Source organism: Anoplopoma fimbria, chromosome 6 (assembly GCF_027596085.1).
Source record: "Anoplopoma fimbria isolate UVic2021 breed Golden Eagle Sablefish chromosome 6, Afim_UVic_2022, whole genome shotgun sequence".
In the NCBI taxonomy this organism is placed as follows: domain Eukaryota; kingdom Metazoa; phylum Chordata; class Actinopteri; order Perciformes; family Anoplopomatidae; genus Anoplopoma; species Anoplopoma fimbria.
In genome coordinates this window covers 26,628,263-26,655,294 of record NC_072454.1, presented here as the reverse complement: position 1 = coordinate 26,655,294, position 27,032 = coordinate 26,628,263, and the positions used below count along the sequence as shown (strand labels likewise).

Genomic DNA, 27,032 nt, shown 5'->3' with positions numbered 1-27,032 from the left:
ATTTATTTGTATTATTTGATATGGCTGTAAATAGGATAGTATAGGGTTTCAGGCTGTTGGTCACACAGGATGAGCAATTTGAAGACGCATCCTTAAGACTCATGGAATGTGTGATGAGCATTTATTATTACATTATTCAGGATTTTTTTAAACTTAATGATAATCAGTTATTTGAAAATAATCAATATGATAATGGACAATGAAACAAGTAGAGCTGAGCTTGAGAGAGCAAATGTAAATGTGCCTGTGACACTCGTTTTTTAATTTGAAGAATGCACACAGGTGTGCTACATAGTTCACTTGTTCATTTGGTCATTAGGTGTTGTTGCTCATTGCAGTAAGTTTGTGCGTGTGTGTGTGTGTGTGCGCAGGCATCAGCAGTGTGTCTGAGGGCTCCGGTCTCTGAGTCTTTGTCCAGGCTGCAGAGGGACCAGCTCCAGAAGTTCGCCCAGTACCTCATCAGTGAGCTGCCTCAGCAGGTAACATCTATGTCCAGAACCAGTTGTTAACTTTAGAGGTATGATGTCTTTATGGATTATATGTCATATCAGGTTGCAACTGGCAACAATTTCTGAGAAATTTGCAACAAATTCCATCAATGGCAACCACTTTTTAACATATAAATATAGGGACAGCACAAGTTTCACCCCAAAATATGTACATATTTTTTTATATTTATATGATCTGTGTCTCAGATCCTTCCCACAGCTCAGCGGCTGCTGGACGAGCTGCTGTCCTCTCAGTCTACTGCCATCAACACTGTGTGTGGAGCTCCAGGTACAGTAGCAGTGATGATCACACTTCTATTTCCTCATGTAAATCAAGAGAGCAAGCTTCAGCTGGCCCGATGTCTGATATCATCACCACAGGAAAGCATTTCATTCAAGCTTTTGTCTGAAAATAAGACCAGTGTCAGCCTTAATGATGGCATGTTTCTGCAGCTAGGTGGCAGTGATGTTTCAGAGATATTTCCTGTGCAAGAGAGTGTCTGCTTACATGACATAGTTGTGAATGGTATCCATTGAGAGAGGTGTGTTATTGTTGTCGATTATTTTTATTTTTTTTCTCAGAATTATTGTTCATCTACAAAATGTGGCTGTAGCTTGAGGAGAGATAAGTTTTTCTTTAAAACCACAGCCGCTCTACAGTCTCCTCACATGAAGCTCTGTGATACAAAAAACAATATAGTCATGAAATCAAAAACCTAAAAATTAACTGGGTTATTAAGCAGGACAGATTTTCTCCGGATTTGTTGCTCAGAGAAAGCTCAAGTAATCACTGTAGGGTGTGTGTGTGTGTGTGTCTGTGTGTGTGCGTGTGTGCGTGTGTGTGTGTGCGTGCAGATCCCACAGCAGGCCCTTCAGCTTCAGACCAGAGCACTTGGTATTTGGACGAGTCGACCCTCAGCGACAACATCAAAAAGACTCTGCACAAGTTCTGTGGGCCCTCACCTGTCGTCTTCAGGTACGCACTACTTTTCTCACATGATGGTCCTTCGGGCATTTGAAGGGCCAGTGTGTTCCATTTCGAGGAATATGTTAAAAAGGGAATATCATATTAATAATTATCTTGGACCTCCGTTTCTTACTTTTCTACTCGTCAGTCTAAACCTGGATGTTATTGTCCTCAGTTTGCTGTCATCCCCGTTGTTTTTGTCCCTGTCTTACTTTCTATCATTTCTTGGGTCGTATATGTGTTAATGTACTTTTCTACACAAAAAAAAGAAAAGAGTAATACTGTGATACCTCCAGCCACTGTCTGACTTTTGTTGCTCTTCAGAAGAGTTATTATGGTAATGGCTTACCACGGTTTTGCACTCGGCGGCTCATGTTACCAGATGAAAATAAAGAGAGAACGGAGGGTTTCAGGTGGTCGTTAATTGCAGCCACAGTGATAAATGAAACCAAATACTAGAAATGGTCCTTTAAAGGTTTAACAGGAATATTCTTAACTTCAGGGCTGTACTCAAACTAAGCTCTTATAAACATGTGTTGTCCAGAAATGATAAATAATACAAAAAACAGCTATACTCATACTGGCTGACACATTTCTTCATTTTGATCAGCATAGTGAGTGTAGTTGCTCCTAACTTTATTCCCGCTATAGTATTATTACTACTCTGTCTGATTGATGTACCTCAGTGTTTCATGACTAAAGTCAGTGTTTTATTTATATATATATATGTGTGTGTGGTGTGTGTGTGTGTGTTATCGACAGTGATGTGAACTCCATGTACCTGTCATCCACGGAGCCGCCAGCCGCCGCTGAATGGGCGTGTCTGCTGCGGCCCCTGAGGGGCCGAGAGCCGGAGGGCATCTGGAACCTCCTGTCTATCGTCAGGGAGATGTTCAAGAGACGAGACAGCAACGCCGCCCCGCTGCTGGAGATTCTCACTGAACAGTGCCTCACCTATGAACAGGTACATCTGAAACATGACACACATCAGCACGTTGGTGCAAAGGAGGAGTTGAAGTAAAAACTCTGTAGACATGAGACTTAACCCGTCATTTTAACAATGGTCACATTTATAACTGTAATACATTTAGAATTATTTTATTGAGATCATGCGTCAGGCTGTGGGAAAATATTGCTAATAAATCCTTTAAGTATTGACCCCCTCTATCTATTCACTCATTCTACACTCTCTCTCTCTCTCTCACTCACTCACTCACTCACTCACTCACTCACTCACTCACTTTCAATTACATCAATTACATGAAGAGTATACAAGATTTCAATATTTACAGAGCTTAAATACATAGGCAGGTCTGGATCTGGACTTAGTCACAATCAATATGGGCCAGACCATATGTAACTAATTTATGGGCGGGTCTGTGACATTATTATTAATTTTTTATGATTCTGTAGTTCCCAGTGGTGTTTTGTTATGTATTCAAACCGGAACATTCACATTTTGGTCGAAGTACGTATGTTTTATCGTCAAAACGACCTGACATGGGTTTCTGAACCCAGAAAGAAGATAGTGTCGACCTTTTAATTAAACCTTCTATTACAATGGGATGAGTGTGCATTATGTGTTTGTGACATTATGGACTACTTGATGACTTCTGTTTACGTCGGTGCATTGTGCTGGGCCTTTTTCATAGAACTCATGTTTGGACCTTTTAATAAAAAGTAATAATGTTATATTCTGTACATTCTTTGACACACACACCTCACTGAGTTGTCCGACTGTGTGTGTTCAGATCATCAGCTGGTGGTACAGCGTTCGGACCTCAGCGTCCCACAGCAGCGCCAGTGGCCACACGGGACGCAGCAACGGCCAGTCGGAGGTGGCGGCTCACGCCTGTGCCAGCATGTGTGATGAGATGGTGGTGCTGTGGAGGCTGGCGGTGCTCGACCCCACTATGAGCCCCTGCAGGTCAGACCTCTTTAACCGACAAAGAATTTGGTCATGATTGTGAATGTTCTCTAATATCAGTCACATTTATCACTTAGTGATTGCATTAGACAACATATTTAAAAAGGACAGCTCACCCTTAATCCTAAAATACATATGTTTCCTCTTACCTGTAGTGCTATTTACCATTCTAGATTGTTTTGGTGTGAGTTGTGTAGTGTTAGAGGTACCCGCCATAGAGGTGTGACATCCAGTCCCATTATGTGAGGGAAGACGGACATCTCTGCTGATATCTCCAACTTTAGGCAGCACACACCAAAACAATCTACTTAATAAATAGCACTACAGCTTTGAGGGAATTTTTTTTTTTTTCTTTTGGGGTTGGCTGTCCCTTTTTAAGATAGGAATAAATATTAAGTAGAGACTGTGCATGCTCTCTTCCAGGCGTCTGGAACTAGCAGGCCAGCTGAAGCAGTGGCACCTGAAAGTTATAGAGATAGTGAAGCGGGGACAACATCGCAAGTCCCTGGATAAACTGTTCCAGGGCTTCAAGCCCGCTGTGGAGTCCTGCTATTTCAACTGGGAGGTGGCCTACCCACTGGACGGCATCACCTACTGCAGCGCTGATAAGAAGAGCGCCACATTCTGCTGGTCCAGGGCAGTGCAGCACCAGAGGGGGGTCAAAGCTGCTGCAGGGGCAGGCGGGGAGCCTCCTGAACCGGGGGAGGGGGAGAGGTGAAGGCGGAGCTGGAGGAGATTATAAAGGAAGAGGTCACTCGTCCCAACAGGAGGTGGCAGTGCGACCCAAGGAGACCATACTGACCAAGAGGAAAGGTCTGTCAGTGAGCGGAGGGGGAGGGATGCTGGTCCGTCTGGGAGGGGGCGTCTCACTGTCCCTGGAAGACGGAGGAGGGAAGTGCATGTACAAAGGGCCGGGCTCCTCCTCGGGCGGGAAGCTGAAACTGACACAGGGAGGCGGGAAGGGGGCATCTGTAGGTGGTCCAGGAGGAAGTGGAGGGACAGGAGGTGGTAAGCATGCTGGTGCCAAGCGGAGAACCAGCAGTGAAGACAGCTCCCTGGAGCCGGATCTGGCCGAGCTCAGCCTGGACGATGGTTGCAGTCTGGCTCTCGGGCGGAGGCCAGCAACACCTTTGAGTTTCTCCCCCCGCCACCCGAGATGCTGCCCTCCCCGAGCCCGCTGCTCCGAGACTCCCGTAAGTACAGCAACAGCAACGGGGGGGGCAAAATGTTTGAGGCGAAGCGTGTCAGCCATGCCTCAACTGCACTTCCTGCTGCAGAGCCTGCTCCACCACACACAGTGCTGGTTGTTATGGACATGCCCAGCGCTGCAGAGAAGGAAGCGGAGCCGGAGGTGACGCCTGCCCAGAACAAAGATGAAGATGTAGACTCGGCTGGCAGTAACCAACCTTCCACCTCAACCACCACGGTAAAATCAGGCACCACTCAACCGTCTGTCAAGCCACTGAGGGCCCGCAGAGAGGCGTCCTCTGGTGGAGCAGTAGCAGGGAGCGGGGCAGCAGCTGCAGGAGGACTGGTCAACCAAGGAGCGGAGGCAGCGAGTGGAGCTGCAGGAGGAGAAGCTGTGGGTGAGGACGACTATCAAGCGTACTACCTGAGTGCTGCCTCAGAGGAGGGAGCAGATAGACAGCTGGCTGAAAACCACCAGGAGGAGGAGCCAGACATCTTTGCAGGGATGAATCCTCTGGAGCAGGAGGAGCACATGGAGGTAAGGAAGGAAGACCAAGTGTTGTTCACTGTCCAGGCTTTCCAGGGATGGTTGTAAAGATTCTAATATATCATATATATATATGTCATTGAACATAAAATCATTGAACATAACATTCGATTTAGCATTTTTTAACACGCATAACACAGCTTGATTCACCAATTTAAATTTTTTTAACTTTATTAGTCTTTCTGTGACAGTGTCACTTATATGGGTTAGACTGTTGGTACAAACCCACAACGTTCGTACTCTCTTAGAAATAAAGGTGGAAATAAAGCCAACCAAAAGCTGATTGGCAGCCTGGGAAACACTTTAACAGTTAGTTTTGAGCCGTGTTAAATCCACCATGCATACTGTTGGTGTCCACTGTCTGGTGGAAGGCCTGTCAAGAGCACAAAAACCAGAGTGAGCAGCACATCAGTGAAAAACATCAGCTGTTTCTTACTAACCTAAATACTGTTGTGGTGTGTGTATGTGCAGGTGCTGTTTGCGTGTGCCGAGGCCCTCCATGCTCATGGTTACAGTAATGAGGCGTGCCGGCTGGCCGTGGAGCTGGCCAGAGACCTGTTAGCCAACCCTCCAGACCTGAAAGTGGAGCAGCCACAGACTAAAGTAAGAACCCCGAAACACATCATCTTATGTCTTTTCAGTTTCTCCTCTCTGTGTCCGTTGTACACGCTCAAGCTTCCAAACTCACCAGTCAGCATCCTGAACTGTGTAGTGGGAAATTGAGCCTTTCTTGAGGACAGGATGCCACCAGATTCTTCCAATTTCTGTTTCATATTGTGATAGTTGCTGTGCCAATTTATAAATGAGCCACAGATAGTAACTATTCACAGAAAATAAGACTTTCAAAGTGTAAATCTACTTGTCAGAAGTAAAATGGTGTTTCATGTCCTGACATCACTATTACTTCCCTGGTTGCTGGGTAGGGTAAGAAGAGCAAGGTGTCAACCAGCCGTCAGACGCAGGTGGCCACTAACACGCTGTCAAAGGCCGCCTTCCTCCTCACTGTTCTCAGTGAACGACTGGAGCTCCACAACCTGGCCTTCAGCACCGGCATGTTCTCCCTGGAACTCCAGAGACCACCGGCATCTACCAAAGCTCTGGAGGTCTGTCATTGTCACACACACACACACACACACACACACACACACACACACACACACACACACACACACACACACACACACGTATGAGCACGGGTTCTCGAAAAAATGAGTTAACTACATTAAAGGGTTTGCAGAGTTACATCTATTGTTATTTGTGTTGGTTATCACTTAATAATGCTATAAAAACAAAATTAAATGATACAAAACCAAGTCATTGCCAAGCATTATGTAACAATTATATCAATAATCATTAGTGTTTGGATCTGCAGGCTGCTGTCATTTGTAGATTGTTTTCCCCCACGATGAAACCCTACTACCTCGAGACATTATGCTTAGGCCCTGAACGGTGTGTTGAATTTTTTTTGTCGTTTGTGTTATCATAACACAAACCCTAACCTAATAGCTATTAGTACAGTTTATATTGAAAAAAAACCAACTGAATTCACAAATTCTTATTGTATCTCCTGCTGTTTTATGTTCAGATCACAGTAGCTACTGCTGGTAAAGACATATAGCGCTGGGTTTCCTGAAAAACTCTCCACTATGGGGAAAAAAACACTCATGACGTTTGCCACCGTTCTGAGTATATTTTTCAACTCGAGGCGTTCAGGGCGCTCCTGTAAAAACGGGAGGTGCATAGCAGAGCAAAAGCAGTTTGCAAAGCACTTTACTCTCATTTAAAACTATACCCCCCCCCCCCCCAGACACAGGTCCTAATTGAATAATTGAATACTTTGCGAGACATGGTTCCAGGTCCAACACGTTAACATTGGTTCCCTAACCTCCAGCAGCAAGCTTTTTTACTTTGAACAAATATCCAAACCCCATTGGGAGACCGAAGTGGACGGACAATTGTTTTTCTGACGGCCTGTTAGGATTGATAATAAATGAGGCTTGTAAAGAATAACAATGGAAAGAAGACTGCAGCAAATCTTTAATATTTATCGTTGTCTTTCACTTAATTCACCCGTTAACTGCCCAACATCAAATACATTTTTCCCAACCCACTTATTAACATCTGTATTTTCATTTTAACCATTACAAGCTTTGATTATGACTTGATGGTTTCGTGTGAGTCCCTCTGAATACAATTCCACAAATGAAGAGGGGAACAGAGTTGTGTTTTTGGATAGCTTCCTTACTTCTGTATGAACTCCATGTATGTCTAATGTATATGGTGTATGTTTACCACGCATACTGACTATGTGTGTGTGGGTTGACCAGGTGAAGCTGGCCTACCAGGAGTCGGAGGTGGTGTCTCTGCTGAAGAAGATTCCTCTGGGCCTGGTGGAGATGTCGGCCATCAGAGAGAGAGGAGAGCAGCTCCGAGACGGAAACTTCTGTGATTACAGACCTGTGCTGCCTCTCATGTTGGCCAGCTTCATCTTCGATGTGCTGTGCACCCCAGGTGAGCACCGATTGTTTGTTTGTTGGAACTCTGCTTAGACTAAGACTCTGTTTAACCAATTATACAAATGAAGATACTTTCAGTGTTTTTGACTTGCCTAGTTTTGGGTTATGTACACAAAGTGTATTAACTAGAGAGGGCACCCTTATTAACTGTTGCTTGGCCGAACGGCATGCTGAGTACAGCTGGCTACAGTATTAACTGTTGCACCGCCAAACGTCACCTTTTGCACCCACATGATAGGTACACTACCAGGATTCCACCATGTCTGGGCAGGTGTATTGCTCAGGTTACAAAGACATGAATCGCAGGTCGTCCATCAGGATCAAAGTGATGACGTTGCGGTTTCAAGGAATGCATATGTATACACCCATGTGTGTTTGCCACCTGATTCACTTTTCTATGGAGTATATTGCCTGATATTGAGCAAGTGGCAACTGAGAAACCGAAGAAGTTACACTGTTGTTTTTTTCCCACCAAAATCAAGTCATTTTCAAAGGGAACCTCAAGAATTAACATCAGTTTCACTTTTCTCTATATTGTTTGTGCAGTTGTGTCCCCAACGGGTTCCGTCCGCCAAGCCGCAACCGTAACAACGAGATGCCCGGTGATGAGGAGCTGGGCTTTGAGGCTGCCGTTGCTGCTCTTGGTAAATTAATTCTGGTCCCGTTCCTTCATATCAATCCGGATTAAATTCTGCCACTCTTTTCTTATCAATGTTTGTTTTTCCTCTCTTGAACACTTCTCTGACGTCCCCCCCACCACACACACACACACACACACACACACACACACACACACACACACACACACACACACACACACACACACACACACACACACACACACACGCTTCCTGCTGTAACATCTCCTCTTGCTGTGTGTCTGAAGGTATGAAGACCACAGTAAGTGAGGCGGAGCATCCTCTGCTTTGTGAAGGAACCAGACGGGTGAAAGGGGACCTGGCTCTGGCTCTCATGATCACCTATAAGGACGACCAGAGTAAACTCAAGAAGGTAGCCATCACTACTGTTATTGTAACCATTTGATTAGCACATGGTGTGACTGCTAACTATAAGATGTGCTCTTCCAGTGAGACAGGCAGAGCAGTCTGATTGGTTGAGTTGTTTGTTGTTTGTCGAAGCTGTAGCAGAGGATGAGAGAACGGCTGTGACTGGAAAACTGGGTATTCTTAACTGTTTCTATGTCTTAATTGTTTATATATTTGGTGACTTGGCATGTGGGCAAGTACTACACACAAATAACAAGATAGTCCAGCACTCCTCCAGAATGCTTCTATATGCATCTATAAAGAATTTTAGCACAGACAACAGTCTGTGGGCTGCTTGCCAGCTTTTTTCTTATTCATACACCTTGTGCTGATGTGTCAAACTCAGAGTTCCTGTGCAAGCATACAGACACAACCAGAAACAATGAGAAATGCCATATATTGAATGCATTCTGCTGGGGAGAAATAGAGCAGTAGTGAAACATTTGATGGCTAAAGAGACAGATATTTGTCTTGGGAGCTATTGGTGACCAAACCAGAGCTAAAAGGATCTGCACATGTTTAGTAGAAAGAAAATACAACTCCTGATGAATGCTTACGTTGCTTGCTGTGTTGCTTACCTGAACAACCCATACCAAAGTGGTTCAACCATCCAGCTGTTAGATTCAGATGTTCTAAACACAAACTTTGAAATTCCTAAAAATCAGACGATCTCACTGCTAATCACATCAACAGATTACCAAGAGTTAAAGCCAGCTGTAGGAGTTCAAGAGAGTCCATAGAGAGTTCATAAATACGAATACAGGGTGAAGTACATATTAAGCAGACATGTTGAAGTAAAGTCTCTCCTGTTTATTTCTCCCTCCCTCCTTCCTGCATCTTTCCTTCTCTCTCCTCATACTCAGATACTGGATAAATTATTGGACAGGGAGAGTCAGACCCACAAGCCCCAGACTCTGAGCTCCTTCTACTCCAGCAAGCCGGCAGCTGGCAGCCAGCGCAGCCCGTCCAAGCACACTGCTGCCGGCCACGGCGGGGCCGCGGGGGGAGTCTCCAAACACGCGCCTGCGTCTTCGTCGGCGACCGCCATCGCCACCTCTTCTTCCGGCTCTCCCTCTGCCGCAGCAGTGGCGGGTGAAGAGGCAGCTCATCAGGCCGATCTGAACACAGTGCAGAACAACAGTACAGCAGGAGAGAGCACTGCTGAGACCAGGGAGCACGGTGAGACCCTCCCCCCCTACCACCCGCTCTCTGGGTGTAGAGCCTCCACAGCAGCTTCATATTTTAGGCAGGGTTATTGGATGCTCTGGCTCATTGGGGAGTAACGCTTCAGTAATAGAACTATGGCTGTGGTTACACTTTAATGTGAATGATCGGAACTCAACTGCGTCCACATGTGTGCGTCCACATGTGTGCGTCCACATGTGTGCGTCCACATGTGTGCGTCCAGCCTGATCAGATAATCAGCATAAATATTGCATGGTCAAGAGACACATCTGTAAAACAGCGATTGGATACCTTTCATTTCCGATAAATTCTTCACAATAAAAGTTATTTTTGCTGCTTACTCTTCCCTCCCTGCAGTATTAGTAGACTTGTTTTGTTGAAGAAAAACATTAACCAAGCTTCACTAATTCAGTGATAAACACATGTTTCTACAAATTATTCACAGTGAAAGTCCTGCATTTATATTTGTTATTTCAAAGCTTTTTGTTTAGAAGCAGCAGAACCAGGAAATGTTGTTTTGATCACCAGTAACTAAACAGGACTCAGACAGCAGGTCTCAGCTGGGCTTCAGCTTTGGTTGTCCTTTGCTCCTGTGTGGGAGGAATATGATTGAGACCTGCGTTTGATTGATTGTCTGGATTTTGTCCACCGGCTGTTCACGCCTCAATGAGATCCAAACTCAACACTAGCCAGACCACCACATGTGGTCCCAAAGAGAACAAGATCTGATTTTGAAGCATACGGACTTGACAGTTTATGCGTTCTGGAACTAACAGATGACAAAAGTCTCATTGAAAACACAAGTGTAACCACAGCCAAGGATCCAGCGCTTTAAAATAAATCTTCTTTATGTGCCACCATAAATTAGGTGCTCATACTGTGGAAACCCAGTCCTCTTTGATAGAAATAGACCCCTGTACATTTTCTTTCTTGCAGTGTCAGATGGGCCTCCTTTATCGAGTGACCAGCAGAATGAAACGGCTCCTTTCAAGCTGGAGGCCACGGTGCCCAGTCGGCTGGCACTGGGGGCACGCTGTGGCTACAACCAGCGCTGCTGGGGCTCTCCTGTCCGGCAGAAGAAGAAACACACCGGTAAGCTCAATAACGTTACAGAATCAACCTCACTTTCTTCCACATGATCAGACAGGCTCTGCAGATTTGTATCCCGGCTCACATTTGTGGTATTTCCCATAAAGAATGAAACAACAAGCATGCAATGGTGATGTGTATGTGATGTTTGGACAGGCATGGCGAGCATCGACAGCAGCGCTCCGGAGACCACCTCGGACAGCTCGCCCACTCTCAGCCGCCGGCCGCTCCGGGGAGGCTGGGCAGCCACATCTTGGGGGCGGGGCCAGGACAGCGACAGCATCAGCAGCTCTTCGTCTGATTCGCTGGGCTCCTCCTCCTCAAGCGGCTCTCGCAGGGCAGGGGGCGGGGCCAGGGCCAAGAGCACCGACACCAGCAGGTAAACAAAGGCCCAATCCCAGTCTCCACCCACAGCGTCCAACTGTCCCACTGTCAAATCGTCGAGTGTTTGAGGGCTCTCTCGCAGACATTTTGAGCACTGTATGAAAAACGAATCTAGTGCGAAAAAAGCCTAGAAGACGTTCAAATCGCGGAGTAAGAAGTATAAAATAAATATCCACAATTTTATTTAACGTGATATGATGACGTAATGGCGTTACTTCTTTCATTCACTGGTTGGCACTGAGAAGAAGTCGTGTGGTGAAAATGTGTTTGCTAGATGTGTTACTTAAAATATTACCGAGCATTTCTTCTACTTCCTCCGACGTTGTCTTCACTCTGAACAGTAATCCTCCAGCATCAGAAACTTTAGCAAACGCAAGCAACCCCAGCTGACTAGTCACAGCTCTTGTGGTGTAGTTGTAGGCCCGCCTCCGGCCACAGCATTCCATCGCTGCGTCACCACAAGCCCCTATCATACAACTCTAAATCCACCTGAATAAAAGTGATGCACATCGCCTCCAAGCCCGACCCAAGCCAAACAACCAAACTGGAAAAGGTTGATTACAAAGCTAATGCTATGAGGTGTAAATGTCAGGACGACATGTTCAGATCTTTGTTATACTGCATACATACAGTACTAGAGCATGAGGTATGTAAACATGAGGTCTCAGGGAACGTTACAGTAAAAAAGAAGATCAGAGGTGAGGTAAAGCTGGAGTCGCCGAATGGCATGCTGGGTACAGCTTGCTTCAATATTAACTTTTGCACCGCCGAACAGCATGCTGGGTACAGCTGGCTACAATATGAGCTGTTGGTGTCTTTATTCTGAAGAAGGAGGAAATCTCAGTCACATGTGGTGTGTTTCCTGTGTCCAGGTACAAAGGGCGACGACCGGAGTGCCATGCCCCCCACGTGCCCAACCAGCCATCGGAGGCAGCAGCCCATTTTTACTTCGAGCTGGCCAAGACAGTGCTGATCAAAGCCGGAGGAAACTCCTCCACCTCCATCTTCACCCAGCCCTCAGCCAGCGGGGGCCACCAGGGACCCCACAGAAACCTGCACCTGTGTGCCTTTGAAATCGGCCTGTACGCTCTTGGCCTCCACAACTTTGTCTCGCCCAACTGGCTGTCCAGGACCTACTCCTCCCATGTGTCCTGGATCACTGGTGAGGGGGGCATGCGTTTGTGACAGAAAGAAGTTAGAGCGAACCATTTCTTTATTTCCTTCCTGCTCACACACTCAATCCTCTCTCCTTCTCTCAGGCCAGGCCATGGAGATCGGCAGCGCCGCCCTCAACATTTTGGTGGAGTGTTGGGACGGCCACCTCACCCCTCCAGAGGTGGCGTCCCTCGCCGACCGAGCATCGCGGGCCCGGGACCCCAACATGGTTCGGGCGGCAGCGGAGCTGGCCCTGAGCTGCCTGCCTCACGCCCATGCCCTCAATCCTAATGAAATCCAGAGAGCCCTGGTGCAGTGCAAAGAGCAGGTACTGTGGGAGTGTGGTTACAGTTCACTAGTAGAGAGGTGTGAACTCCTCCAGGTGTGCCTGACACCACCACTGCTGTAGTATGTGATTGACTGAATGCAACGAATGCTGTTAAGCTACATCTAACACACTTCATTCAAAATTTAAATACTAATGGCGATGTAATGTTATACAAGCGATTGGCTAGAAGTTTGTAAAGACAATTCATACAATTTGGCTAAAACACAAAGGGAAACTCACCGAGCTGTCCGTCCGTTGCACTGGTGATACGTTAGCCGTTAGCGTTTAGCCAAACAAGCATTCCACAACAGTAACAGCGTGCAAACCGTTACCGCTCCACTGGGTCTCTGGCCTCAGAGTAGTGGCTGGGTGTCTGCGATGCCGTTAAGAGAAGTGAGCGATGAGTAGGTGGTCATGGCAGGATAGAACAGATGATAAAATGTGTTCTGAGAAAGTGTGAGTCCCAGCAACCTTGAGTGGTCATGGAGATTGCAGCCATAACTGGATGCTGCAGCAGGATGAGAGATTAGCTCTGGACCAACACAGAGGTGACCACTCACCTGGGCAACTGGTCATTTTGGAAGGAAAAGGGTGGAATGCAAAAAGATGCACACCGAAAATAAGCTTTGGTTCTGATCTGTACAAAGTATTAAATTAGTAGACTTAATATTTCTAAAAGAATTGTTCCAGTTTCCTGTAGATCAGTCATATAAAAAACTATCTGAAGATCATGTTACTATATTCTGACTACTGACACAAAGTTGAGTCATCACGTTTTGATGAAGTAAACCTCAAAGTTCAAATAGTGGTATCAGAATCTACTACATCTCCAGCTTACTGTAGGAAAGCAAATGGACGACATGTGAGCACCATGTGACGCGTGTTGCTTGTTTTCATTGGATGACTTTATTCAGAGAAAAGGAGACGGGTGATCTGTGAGTGTCTGAGTAAAATCTGATTTTGAAATGAGTTCTGGCACCCTATCACAAACTTAAATCTTATTCTAATTTTGAAATGTAAATGTGTATTGAACACAGCAGACAGTGAAACTGAACCCATCCTGGTACTAGCAGCAGCGCCTTCCCATCTACAAGTCCACACTCTGCAGCTTCAACCCAAATAGCAGCTAAATGCTGTTGCCATAGACACCTTTGATGTTAAACTGCTCTTCTTTAGCTTTCTCAAACATGCTGATAACAGAAGCTGTCTGTCCCTGTCCGTCCCCGTCTCCCTGCAGGACAACTTGATGCTGGAGAAGGCCTGCATGGCAGTAGAGGAAGCGGCCAAGGGCGGAGGAGTGTACCCCGAGGTTCTGTTTGAGGTGGCTCACCAGTGGTACTGGCTGTACGAGCAGTCTGTGGGTGGGGGCTCAGGCCAGCAGCGGGAGACCTCCGGGCGCTGCGGGGCCAACGGGGGCTCGGGCAGGAGGCCCCCGGAGACCAGCTGCGTTGTCCTCGACGCCGGCGCCAACATGGATTCGGTGGGGGTGGCGACGGTCACGGCCTCGGTCACCACAGCGGCCGTCGTGCCCGTCATCTCTGTGGGCTCCACCATCTATCAGTCCCACGCCATGCCGGGGCAGGCCATGGCTCACCCCCACAGCCAGGGCCTCCACCCCTACACCACCATTCAGGCCCACCTCCCCACCGTCTGCACCCCCCAGTACCTGGGACACCCTCTGCAGCACGTCCCCCGGCCCACCGTCTTCCCTGTAGCTGGGGCTGCATATCCACAGGTCAGAACTCCTCTTCATTCAAGCGTTGGGCTTTTTATGCAATATGATCAAATGGTTAATCTACAGAAAATTAACAGGCCATTTGGTCCACAAAACATCATATAGTCATTTTTCAACAAAAAGGCTTCTCAGTTGTTTTTATGTGCTGCCTTTCTCAGGACTGTAAGAGACTAAAGTGAGTATCTTTAGCTTTGAGACTGTTGGTCGAACAACACAATCAGGGAAATGGCTTCTGAAGTGTCTGAAATTGTTTTGAGAAACTGTTTCTTGACATTTCACAGACCTAAGGAATTAAAAAAATAAGCGGCAGATTAATCGATAGTCTATTGAAACGTGTCATGTGGTCCCAGCAGACCACGTGACACGTGCAATACAATACACTGCAATTACAGCTTTAATAGTTTTTCTGTCTGTACATATAATATTTCAGTTATTGTGGATTTTTTACTGTTTTCTATTGCTTATTTATAATATTTTTATCTTGTCTTTCTTTTACTATGTCTCTTGTGTGCACTTTACCCTATGCTGCTGTAATCCTGCAAATTTCCCCGCTGCGGGACTAATAAAGGATTATCTTATCTCTTATCTTATCTTATTTGTGCGTGTGTGCCTCCTCAGGGAATGCACCCAGCCTTCATTGGGGCCCAGTATCCGTTCGCCATGGCCACTGTCCCGCAGCCTCCGATGACAGCCACGGCTGTGACCTTCCCCGGTGTCCCCGTACCGTCCATGACTCAGATCGCCGTCCACCCGTACCACGCTGAGACGGGCCTGCCCCTCAGCACCACCGTAGCAGGTCAGGACGACCACACACGCACTGTGTTTGTATCCAGCAGCTATCAATGTTTTTCTGCATGTCTTCTCCCTTATTGTGCTTTGGCATGATGGGATGGACTCATGTGTGTCGCTCTATGTTAAACAATAAAGATGTGCCTGTGGTGTTTTACAGTAGGCAGCGTCCACTCTGGCCCCACCATCCAGGCCATACAGGGGACGGCCATGCCCTCCCTCTCCTCCCAGCCCGGCTCATTGGTCAGCACTCCTTTCCCAGCAGAGGACGAGCAGCATAGTCAGCCAATCAGCCAGCAGGGCCTGCACTACCTGCATTCTGCCTACAGAGTTGGTGAGCAGTTTGTGTCCTAGGATTCTGTTTTACTTTAACCAATGTGCATATAGTGCAAAGGTCCACTGAGCAACTCTCTATTGTCTTTGGTGTGTGAAGGCATGCTGGCATTGGAGATGCTGGGCAGGAGGGCTCACAATGACCACCCCAACAACTTCTCCAGGAGCCCGCCTTACACCGAGGACGTCAAATGGCTGCTGGGACTGGCTGCGAGGCTAGGTGAGCTCCACATACATGACTGGACTCTAATTAGAGGGATGGTTTGAGAGGCCGATGCAGGACTGTGTAGCTTAGTTAACTGGTTTAAGGATCATTAAGGCATCCGGTACATACTTGAGTACTGCTGGAAGCACACACCGATGACGCTCAGTATCACAGTAACAAAAGGTATCACTCTCTGTGGACCGGACACACTCTTTATGCTAGCAGAAAGTACCATGCGAACGGTGGAGACAAAAAGAGAGACATGTTTGATGTTGTTCACATATATTTCCAATGGATATCGCTGGCCCTCTTCATACAAACCAATACCAGTTTCAGCACAGTGATCTCAAACAGACAGGTGACCAGGAGTCCCTACACGACCAAACCGAGGAACCGTCTCAGTCCAACTGAACACCAGTAAATAAGCAATATAGACTATTTTACATGCAACGCCATCAGAAAAATGCATGCGCATGTTGGCAACTGAAGTGCCGTTTTTGCCCCGATCATTCAGACAAGTTAGCAAGCTTTGGACGTTGATTTAACACTGTTAACAACAGACTCCAGAGTCCCGACAGAGCAACGGGTGTTTCAGTTTAACCAGTGACCATGTTAACTGGTGACTTACATCGCAATGGGTCTTTAGATAATAATAATTCACCTTCATGTTATGTTGGTGTTTTCAACAGCGTTGTCACTATAAGCAATGATGACTCAAAATATATTTTAGAAGCTCCTCTCCCTTATATATGCCACTTCCTCTTTTCCCCCATCTTCATATCAATCCTCTTCTTTCTCCTTCCTCCCTCTACCTGTCTGCTCCGTCAGGAGTCAACTACGTGTACCAGTTCTGTGTCGGAGCAGCAAAAGGCGTCCTCAGTCCGTTCGTCCTGCAGGAGATCATCATGGAGGCTCTGCAGAGGCTGAACCCCGCCCACATCCACGCCCACCTCCGAACGCCTGCGTTCCACCAGCTCGTCCAGCGCTGCCAACAGGCCTACCTGCAGGTACGCTGCAGCCCCTAGCTGCTCTCTGAAAGGGGTAGATGGACAAGCGGGCATGTTTTACAAATGGACAGCAAACTACGATATTGGACATAGTCTTAAACTGTCAAATGCAGAAGGACAGCTGGCAAAAACGGGTGAAGCAGGATGGCTCTCTCATTAGCTCCATCAGCAGCTCCCTGAACGTTATTGATTAAGACTTTAAGAGTTCAACATATCCAGTATATCTTGTTGTTATCTGGTTTAACTAACCCTAACAACCACAGGATCCAGTGAGACTCTGGTGGCTGACCTCACCTGCTGCTGAAGTAAATGGAGTTCATTAGAGAGTGAAACACATCAATGTGGTTCACTCTGAGAGCAGCGTTAAGAGGCTGGATCTATGAAGACCTTTGTGATCTTCTTCAAGCAGTGCTGGAATGTAACTAAGTACATTTACTCAACTACTGTACTTAAGTACAAGTTTGAGGTACTGGTACTTTACTTGAGTATTTCAGTTATGTATCATTACATCCACTAGATCTCAGAGGAAAACATTGCTCTTTTAACTTCACTACATTTATCAGACAATATCAGCTACTAGTTACTTACTTTACAGACTCAAATTATGAATAAACTTATAAACTATGATGTATTATTAAGTAGTTTATAGCCTATTTATTAGTATATAAAGTAGTTAAAATGAGCTCCACCTTTACCTGCTGCAACATTTTAAATGTAGGACTTTTACTTGTAACAGAGTATTTTTAAACTGTGCTCTAGTGAATAATTCATCATAAACACATGCGTTGTTTAGATATGACTGTGATGACACGGGTCTGGTGGTTTTCATTGATGGTCACAGACCCCCGTTAACAGTGGCGCTGTAACAGGCTCACAGGCTTTGAGCTGCGTTCCTGCAAAGCCTGCAAGGGTTTAGGGCTGTCCCACTGTCAAGTGTTTGAGGACTCCTTTGAACACTTTTCATAAGTCTGCATTTCTGCCGACTTTGCCTGAGGGGAATACCCACAATTCATAGCGTTGTGACGTTTATACTGTTACCAGTGGAAGCCAGAGACATAAAAAATAATAAAGATAAACAAAGAGGATTGGACGTGTGTTTAGCTTGGCATATTACGTTTCACAGGAACAGGAATGCAAACAGAGATTATATCACACAGCTGGTTTATTCATCAACCATTTGTTAACTTCCACTCACACACAGCTCTCATTGGAGTGAGAGGGCTGCCATGTTAGGATGGTATAATCCACCTTTATGACTCACACCTGCCTCTCACCCTCCCTCTCTCTCTCTCTCTGCAGTACATCCACCACCGGCTCATCCACCTGACGCCGGCCGACTACGACGACTTTGTCAACATCATCCGCAGCGCGCGCGGCGCTTTCTGCCTGACGCCCGTGGGCATGATGCAGTTCAACGATGTGCTGCAGAACCTGAAGAGAGGCAAGCAGACCAAGGAGCTGTGGCAGCGCATCTCCCTAGAGATGGCCACCTTCTCCCCCTGAGCAGCAAGCCCCCGGGGGAGAGCGTGCTGGGCAGGGGCCCCTGAGGAGCCCCATCCAGCCTCCAGCACTGCTACTGCCACTGGCCGCGTTCACGCCGTCTGGTTCTGTTGGGGTCCACGCTCTCCACTATGTGGACTCAAACGAACACAGCACACAGGCAGCACAATCAGCTCCCCCCCCGACCCACAGAGACTTGTTATGTGTGTTGGTCCACCCAGAGCTCAGAGGAGGAGCCGGTGTCACTGACTCCTCCCTTCCCGTTTTATCATGGTTCATGTTTGTGTAACTGTGGAAATTAAAGTGTACTCCTTCCTTTCTTCATCTTACTCGTCTCTTCCATTCCCCGAAACTGAGGACACTATCGGGGAACTCTCACCCTCCATCCTCTCAAGTATTTTTGTTTTGTTTTGTTTTAAATGAAGCCGCCGTGTTTGGGTCATTTTCATGCTGCAACATTCCTGTCCAGAGTGCTAGGCCACCTTCACCTTCGCCTGTCACTACGGATCTGAATCTTTGCAGTGTGGGAGGAAAAAGAAAGATTTGCAAGGAAAAAAAAAGGTTTAATACAAGAAATTCTATTGCGAGTATGGGTGAGGATTTTTTCAGTATTTTGTTTAATCTTTTTGATACTTTGTATAGAATATAACATGTATGCAGAGAGGAACGGGAAGAGAGTGAGAGAATGTTAAAAGTGCTGTTGGTGTTGTCCATATTAACATTACAGCCTGCCTGAGGGGGGACATGAGAGCCGGACCAAAACCAGAGGCAGCCTAACCAGTGCAGGGCCAGCAGGGCCTTAACCCGTCCTCCAACAGTCCTTTGACTTGTCAGTAGGGCTGGGTATCATTTTAAAATGATAATACATTCTTTTTTCGTAGCTTCTAAAGGCCAATAATACATCACATCACCAATAATTTGGTGATGTGTTTTTTTCCAATAATCTCGGCAAACTGTCTTAACATAACAAACTGCAAAAGGTCAGCTAAAATAAAATAAGGTAAAAAGATCTACATCAAGTGAACACAGAATATTCTTACATGACAAGAAACCAGGCATTCGGTGCCAGCAGTTTTTGATTCTCAGTGATACAAACGCCCAAACATATTGTGATTCCTTACCCAGCCCTTCTAATCACTGACTAGTTCAAATGCATAGACGGACCCAGATGCTTCCCATTGAAAGGTGTAGAGGAGCCTCTGTGGCTCTTTACAAATGTTTCTGTCAAACGGAAAACATGGCTGATGATCACACTTTACTCTTACCTTTGTTTAGCTTGTCCACTTACATGTTTGGGTGCAGCGTCCTCTTCACCTCATTCTGGTTCATACAAACATGAAGCCCCCTCTAAGACTACCACCGGGTGTTTTGTCCCCCGTCAGTGAGGCAGGGCAGGGATGAGACACTCTGGCCTCAAACAAAGTTAAACAAGTCGCACAAAGATGAGGTTTGTGCTGATTCTTAGAGTTTGGTATAACCGGAGAGAAAAGATGGTTGCGATTTAAGTAGTCGGTTTGTACGTGTTCACTGAAGCATCTGGGACTGTCCCACACCGGAGAAGACGGTCCCATACAGGACTCTAAATCCTCTTCAAAGTTCACACTTCAAAACTGAATATGCACTTGTTTATTCAGTGCGGCTGACATTTGCATCTTCTTGAATTTGTCCCAAAAGTTCCCAGAGTGCGGCTCACTTGTCTGTGTGAGTCGGTCTCCTCTGCAGACGGGGGACGGTGCAGCTACAGCTCTCTGCTCCTCATTTATCAACACCGCTGTGGTTCGGCTCTGGAAAGCCATGCTTCACTGAGTCCAAACAGTCACCCAGACCCGCTGTGTGTTTGAGTGTGCAGTCAGCTCGTGGACTTGGTGCTGTTACTGTAGGACATGTGGACGGTCCATCTCTGTCCGGCAGCTGCTGCGGTTCTGATCACGACCCTCTGATTGGCTCTGGACCTCACAGGTGAAGGCGACCTAGTAGAAAATGTACTGTGATATTTTTGTATTCCTCAAAGTGTAGCTTGATTGAAAAAGTTCTATATGTGCTGATGGCAAAGGTTCTAATTTAGAGTGAAATAATAACAATAAAAAAATAAAATAAAGCAATACTTTAAGTGTAGAGTTTACTTAATAAAGGTGATCAAAACTGTGACTTGCTGTGACTGTGTTCGATTCAGAGGTCAACAGGTCACTGAGCCTGCACGCTCTCAGAGGTGGCCACTAGAGGGAGCAGGATCATTTTAATACATCATCAATCCTCTCTTTTTTATCTACTGACCAACTATGTCACAAATTTGTGTTCCACATTCCTATTACATGTTAGAGGAATACTTCACCCCCTAAAATGATCATTTGTGTGTCTCTGACTCATCCAGTTACCTTGAGTTTTCTCTCACGTCTCCATGCTCAACGAATAATCTAAAAACAGAAAAGTTCTGATGAATATAGGTAAATATGGGTTTAATGACATTTTACAAACCAAAGAAGTGATATACATGTGTTTTTCCTCTCAACTGCAGTGTGCACAAAGCCACTGGCAGTAATAAGAACAGCACTGTTCACATCCTGTCTCTCACAGGCCTGCTCATCATCATCATCATCATCATCATTATCATCATCATAATCAACAGCTTCACCCTCTTAAGGTGCTCTCCCAGTAAAGATGTTCCCGTCTCTGTTTTCTTTTTGGAAGTAGCTGAGGAGTGAGCCATCTGGCTTCTTCCTCACCTTTGTTGAGAGTTGCACATGTGCGGTAGTGATCACACAGGATGTACGGTATCGGATAGCAAGTGACGTGTTGCTGTTGCTCCTGTGTCATCCATATGATAGAAACTGTGATACACTGTGAACACTATGATAGTGTGTGTGCGTGTGCGTGTGCGTGCGTGCGTGCGTGACAGACAGACAGACAGACAGACAGACAGCACAATTAACATCACTAAGATCTGTTCCAACACACCTGGATGAGTACACACACAGTTCCTGTCCCATCCCATTGTCTGTATACCACAGGACATTCCCTCTGTTAGCATGTCTCACTTCAGGGCTTTATACGTCTATCTGTGCGGCTGATTGGACGCCACATTCCTTTTTCAAACACACGGTGAGAATCTGTCGGAATCGTTCAAAGTATAGAAGCAGACGAATCACATGGGTGGACAGTCTGGACTGCTGCTCCATGAAGATCCAGGGCTTCACGGAGGACTCTGCAGCCTCAGCATGTCAGGCTCCTCAGACACAGTTATTTGGTAGAGCGTCCTGACTGTTTGACTATGCAATAGACATTGCAGAGGTCAAAACATCAGTTTGGAATCAGCTGACCTGGTTAACACGACCTGGACTGAAGGAGCAAATCTATTGCAACTGCATTCCGAGACAGACGTGATTTCTACACAACACAGCTGTAGTCCGCATACCTTGATTCAGGACTCTCTTCAGATCAACTGTGAGCTCTGGCACAAATGTGCACGCCACAGTACCAAGTTCACTCACTCACTTCATTTTGATTGAAAGATCTCCGCCTGTGTGGTCAGAACCAAGAGTAAATCCGTACCTCAATAGACTAGAGTATCAAAGCTTTGACTGGGACCAGCTGATCGTTGACCAGTTGGCTCCTAATTTCCTCAAAGGGCCTGTCCATTCATTTAGTACTGCAATTCCATAAAATCCTGACTTTCATAATGCACCTCAGCAGCATTTTTTTTGTTTGACCCTGTTTGAACTTTGCTTGCCCCACTCATCCATTGACACAGACCCATATTTACCATATTATACACCGCATAACGGATCAGAGGTGAGCGTCCTGTTACACTGAGCTCAGCCTGTGTCCATGAGCACAGATAGAAGGGGTTACAGCATGTCTAAGGGGGCACTCTGGGCCAGGAGCTGCAAATAATGAATCATGAGCACTAATAAGTCAACAGGGACCACCAGAAGCATCCCGGTGGAAGTCCCTGAGGTGGCTGGATGGTCGGCCCTGTGTCCAGATGTGTGCTGGTCCAACATGCAGACAGATAGTCCTGCAGATCCTCGTAGTAGCTCCAGTGTTGTTTTTTTTTAAGATATCTGCTCCTGTCTGGAGTTTAAACATTACACATCCTGGATTCTATAACCTGTTCAGACATAAATTGCTAAACTCAATTGAAAATATTAACTGTAAATTAATTTTATTTTGTTTACCAACAAAGTTAGAGAAGCATATTTGAACATAAGGATAAAAACAAATTTCAAAAAAATATATAGAATTGACATCTGTGAATCCTGTGTATTCTGTAATAGCTGCAAAGAAACCATTATATATTTGATGAATGTCAGTGTAACATACAGTATATTGCATACATGTATATTTGATACATTGTGTAGGACTGAAGAGGAGACTTAATGAACAGTAGAAATAGAAAACATCTGTGAGAACCAGAAGAAAACCACTCACAGTGGCCACTGGGAGGAGGTCAAAGGTCATCGAACAGGAGTCAGTGGAAGACCAGAGAAGATTGAGGAGAACATTCACATCTGAATATGATGGCCCCTGAGCCAATTAGATTTGCTGATGAAGACAGTGAGACGTAGTTGAAAGCCCTGGCAGAACTGGTAGGTGGACCCCGCGTCCAAGCTAAGATTACCTCAAAACGATATCTGTTTATTTGTTTAAAAAAATGAAAAACACTTTCCAATAACAGATATCGCTTCAAGTTGTCAGGAAAGTTCAGTCAATATTTATGAGCCAGAAACCAGAGAAGGAAGTCTCAACTGGTGATGTCACAAAGTAAGAAGTCAGGAGCTGCTCCATAGACAATGAGAGGAAAGCTGATTGTGTTGTTTGTTCCCAAATGAACCTTACTCTATTGGAGGGTTGTCAGTTGCGAAACAGTAAATGTACCATTTACTCAGAACCTACCCCTCACTGCTCTTAACCAACCAATTAATTCTCTCTCTCTCTCTTGATCTCACTCAATCCAATTCAATTTAGCTTTATTGGCATGACCAAAAATATGTTGTTGCCAAAGCATTTTACAGAATACACATATTAAATATTAAATACACAGATGTCATATGCAGGTTACACTGATACAGTCCAAAATATTACAATACTGCACACTGCAGTTTTCAACAGTTTAATACAGTGACTTCATATTGTGACTCTTTTAGTGACTGTGCGTCCCTCAGGCTGTAGCAGGCAGATACATATTCAGCTGCCAGATGAGTTGCTGTCCCTTCACCTAGAAGTCAGTTCCTCTTCTGGCCTTAACATGAGAAAGCTTCAGATTGTCTTTGTTATTTCCCCAAAGTAGATATCTCTTAGTGCAGAAAACCTCAGACAGAGGAGGAGGAAGTGCATCTCAGTCTCTACCTGCCACATACCCACCGGTCTCTGGACAGCCATGTCCGTCTGTGTCTGCCTGTCTCTGAGGTCACTGAGCCTGTGTCTGGACAGTATCAGTCTCTGTTCAGGGTGAAGATATTCAGACAATTTATATTCTCTGTTTAGGGTCAAATAACTTTTGTTGTTTCATTTATCCAATGTGTACATATAGGGACTAATTTCATTTATTTTATTCTTTTGTTTTGTCTTGAATCAGTGCTGATGGGAAACTGCGTTAGAGTGTGTGTGTGTATATATATACAGTACCAGTCACCTTCTCATTCAACTACTTTGAACTGGTTTGTTGAGCATTTGTTTGTTTACCACATAATTCCATATGTGTTCCTTCATAGTTTGGATGTCTTCAATATTAATCTACAATGTAGAAAAAGGTGTGTCCAAACTTTTGACTGGTACTGTATATATATATATATATATATATATATATATATATATATATATATATATAAAATATACAAAAGAAAAGGTACATCTTATTCTCGCACAGCATACACCGCCTTCCTCTGGGTTGTGTTCCGTGTAGATGAACATTCTGTGTGTGTGTGTGTGTGTGTGTGTGTGTGTGTGTAGATGAACATTGTGTGTGTGTGTGTGTGTGTGTGTGTGTGTGTGTGTGTGTGTGTGTGTGTGTGTGTGTGTGTTGACCCCCCCCCCCGGTGAGCAGCTTGGTTGAGTCCAGGGTTCCAGTAGATCCAAGATGGCAGACAAGCGGCGATGTGCTGAAGTTCACTGTTAACTTATCGCTGGAGCTTCTTCTCTCCTCTCTGCTGTCTGTTGGTGTCTGCTGAGGACGAATACAGGTGAGTCCACAAACCACTGACACACTTCACTGCTGTGACTGCCTCGTTAAGGTGCAGCGTTAGGTAGCGTTAGCATCAGCAGCTAACGCTAGCTGCTCTCAGATCCCAGTGGTCCCAGCGGCTAACGCTGTGGGACTGGGGGGACTGGGAACCTGTCTCATCGGCTTGGCAACGTATGGACACGTCCGCTCAATGGACGGAGCAGAACGCGAAGAAGGTCCCGGTCCCGGGTTCGTCCACAGGTCCTGGTCCTCTGGAGGCTGGTAGCTGTGCTAGCGTTAGCGTTAGAGACTAACAGAGCTAGCCGTTAGCATCTCCCCATCAGAGACCTGGTCTGTGTGACGGCACCGAGCTATGACGACACCAGGTGTACGTCAACGTGTGTGCTTCAGTAGTAACAACGACGGTCCACCTGGTGTGTTGTCAGCAGTGTGACGGTAACGTCAACGTCTCAGGGACGTCTGCTGACCGATACAGTCTGCATACATCTACAGTCTGCATACACCTACAGTCTGCATACATCTACAGTCTGCATACATCTACAGTCTGCATACATCTACAGTCTGCTACACAGTCTGCATACATCTACAGTCTGCATACATCTACTGTCTGCATACATCTACAGTCTGCATACATCTACAGTCTGCATACATCTACAGTCTGCATACACATACATCTACAGTCTGCATACACCTACAGTCTGCATACACCTACAGTCTGCATACATCTACAGTCTGCATACATCTACAGTCTGCATACATCTACAGTCTGCATACACCTACAGTCTGCATACATCTACAGTCTGCATACACCTACAGTCTGCATACATCTACAGTCTGCATACATCTACAGTCTGCATACATCTACTACAGTCTGTCTGCATACACTACAGTCTGCATACATCTACAGTCTGCATACACCTACAGTCTGCATACATCTACAGTCTGCACAGTCTGCATACACTACAGTCTGCATACATCTACAGTCTGCATACATCTACAGTCTGCATACACCTACAGTCTGCATACATCCTACAGTCTGCATACATCTACAGTCTGCATACATCTACAGTCTGCATACATCTACAGTCTGCATACACCTACAGTCTGCATACACATCTACCTGAGAGGAAGCTCACATCTCACATCTACTGAGCAACTGTTGCTGCTCAGTGACGAGTTCAAGCACTGGATGAAGTCAAATACTTGTGTGTGTGTGTGTGTGTGTGTGTGTGTGTGTGTGTGTGTGTGTGTGTGTGTGTGTGTGTGTGTGTGTGTGTGTGTGTGTGTGTTTATGCGTGGTTTCTAGTGAATTATTTCGAATAACTGAAGAGCAGCTTGTTGAGTGAGGCCTGGGGTGTATTTCTGCATTTCCACACCAGATGAAGTGTTATGGCTGAGTTCAGTTGCATGTGTGTTACTGGTGAACATCACTCAGTTCTCCTGTAGTGAGCAGTACCATAGGTTCTTGGGTATGGAACCTCAATACTTAGTGCCTGAATTTAGACCTGCATGAGAACTGAAGAGATGAAATTGTAAAAGTGGGCACCATGTGCACGGCCAGATTCTGTTCTGTTTACCTAACCTTTGATCAAGTCTTGCGTGATTTTATCGATCATTTTGAAAATGCTGCCCTGTATTCTAGTAAAAAGGATTGAGATAAATAAATGCTGCTCTTAACCAACCCATTCATTCTGTCTCTCTCTCTCTCTCTCTCTCTCTCTCTCTCTCTCTCTCTCTCTTGATCTCACTCTAATCCAATTCAAAATATGTTGTTGCCAAAGCATTTTACAGAATACACATATTAAATATTAAATACACAGATGTCATATGCAGGTTATACTGATACAGTCCAAAATATTACAATACTGCACACTGCAGTTTAATACAGTGACTTCATATTGTGACTCTTGTGCATCTCAGTCTCTACCTCCCACATACCCACTGGTCTCTGGACAGCCATGTCATTCTGTGCAATAAAAAGTCCCAAATTCCAATGTGAATACGGCTCAAATGATTTGACTCTGTCTTAGAAGCAATTCTCCTCTGTGGTAGAGAGACATGGAGTGCTCTCTCTTACAATAATTTGGCCCAATTGGACAAACATCCAGTTGACATTATGCATTTAGAGTCCTGCGAAAGCATCGTGCAGGTGCACAGAAAAAAACATTATACATCCTAATCCAAAATATAGCAATCAAATATCATCTTTATCTAAAAAACAGTGACCCCAACACCCCAAGAAAGGAGTCCCCTCACTAAGCTGGTCCTGAGGCTTAGGCTACTTTCTAACCCTGTTCAGTCCCAGGACCAGTCTGACAACAGATCCATTAGAGTCTACCAAATTATAACACAGCAGAAACAAAACTTCACAACAATTAGAACGCATAACAAAAGCACAAAGCAAAATGCATTGCTATCTGTCCCTAAAAGACAGTAGAGTGTGGCAGGTAATCTAACCACAG

At 45.6% G+C, this 27,032-nt stretch overlaps 2 protein-coding genes across 3 annotated transcripts in view; both read left to right on the top strand.

The window, feature by feature from the left end:
- Positions 1-18,834, top strand: part of zswim8 (zinc finger, SWIM-type containing 8) — a 34,531-nt gene extending 15,697 nt beyond the window's left edge. The window contains 25 exon segments of the mRNA XM_054599837.1: positions 372-479; positions 696-777; positions 1,344-1,464; positions 2,218-2,419; positions 3,207-3,382; positions 3,806-4,082; positions 4,084-4,492; positions 4,495-5,108; positions 5,589-5,720; positions 6,041-6,220; positions 7,445-7,628; positions 8,180-8,194; positions 8,197-8,277; positions 8,520-8,644; positions 9,543-9,858; positions 10,801-10,956; positions 11,110-11,332; positions 12,210-12,499; positions 12,597-12,820; positions 14,058-14,555; positions 15,174-15,351; positions 15,505-15,678; positions 15,778-15,897; positions 16,711-16,889; positions 18,189-18,834. Coding sequence (XP_054455812.1) covers positions 372-479; positions 696-777; positions 1,344-1,464; positions 2,218-2,419; positions 3,207-3,382; positions 3,806-4,082; positions 4,084-4,492; positions 4,495-5,108; positions 5,589-5,720; positions 6,041-6,220; positions 7,445-7,628; positions 8,180-8,194; positions 8,197-8,277; positions 8,520-8,644; positions 9,543-9,858; positions 10,801-10,956; positions 11,110-11,332; positions 12,210-12,499; positions 12,597-12,820; positions 14,058-14,555; positions 15,174-15,351; positions 15,505-15,678; positions 15,778-15,897; positions 16,711-16,889; positions 18,189-18,392 — 5,268 coding nt within the window. The 3' untranslated portion in view covers positions 18,393-18,834.
- Positions 18,835-24,450: 5,616 nt separating this feature from the next.
- ndst2a (N-deacetylase/N-sulfotransferase (heparan glucosaminyl) 2a) overlaps positions 24,451-27,032 on the top strand; it is a 33,254-nt gene continuing 30,672 nt past the window's right edge. For both annotated transcript variants that reach the window (XM_054599977.1, XM_054599978.1), the window contains exon 1: positions 24,451-24,568. The gene's annotated coding sequence lies outside the window, so the exon portion shown is untranslated. The remainder of the gene's footprint in view (positions 24,569-27,032) is intronic.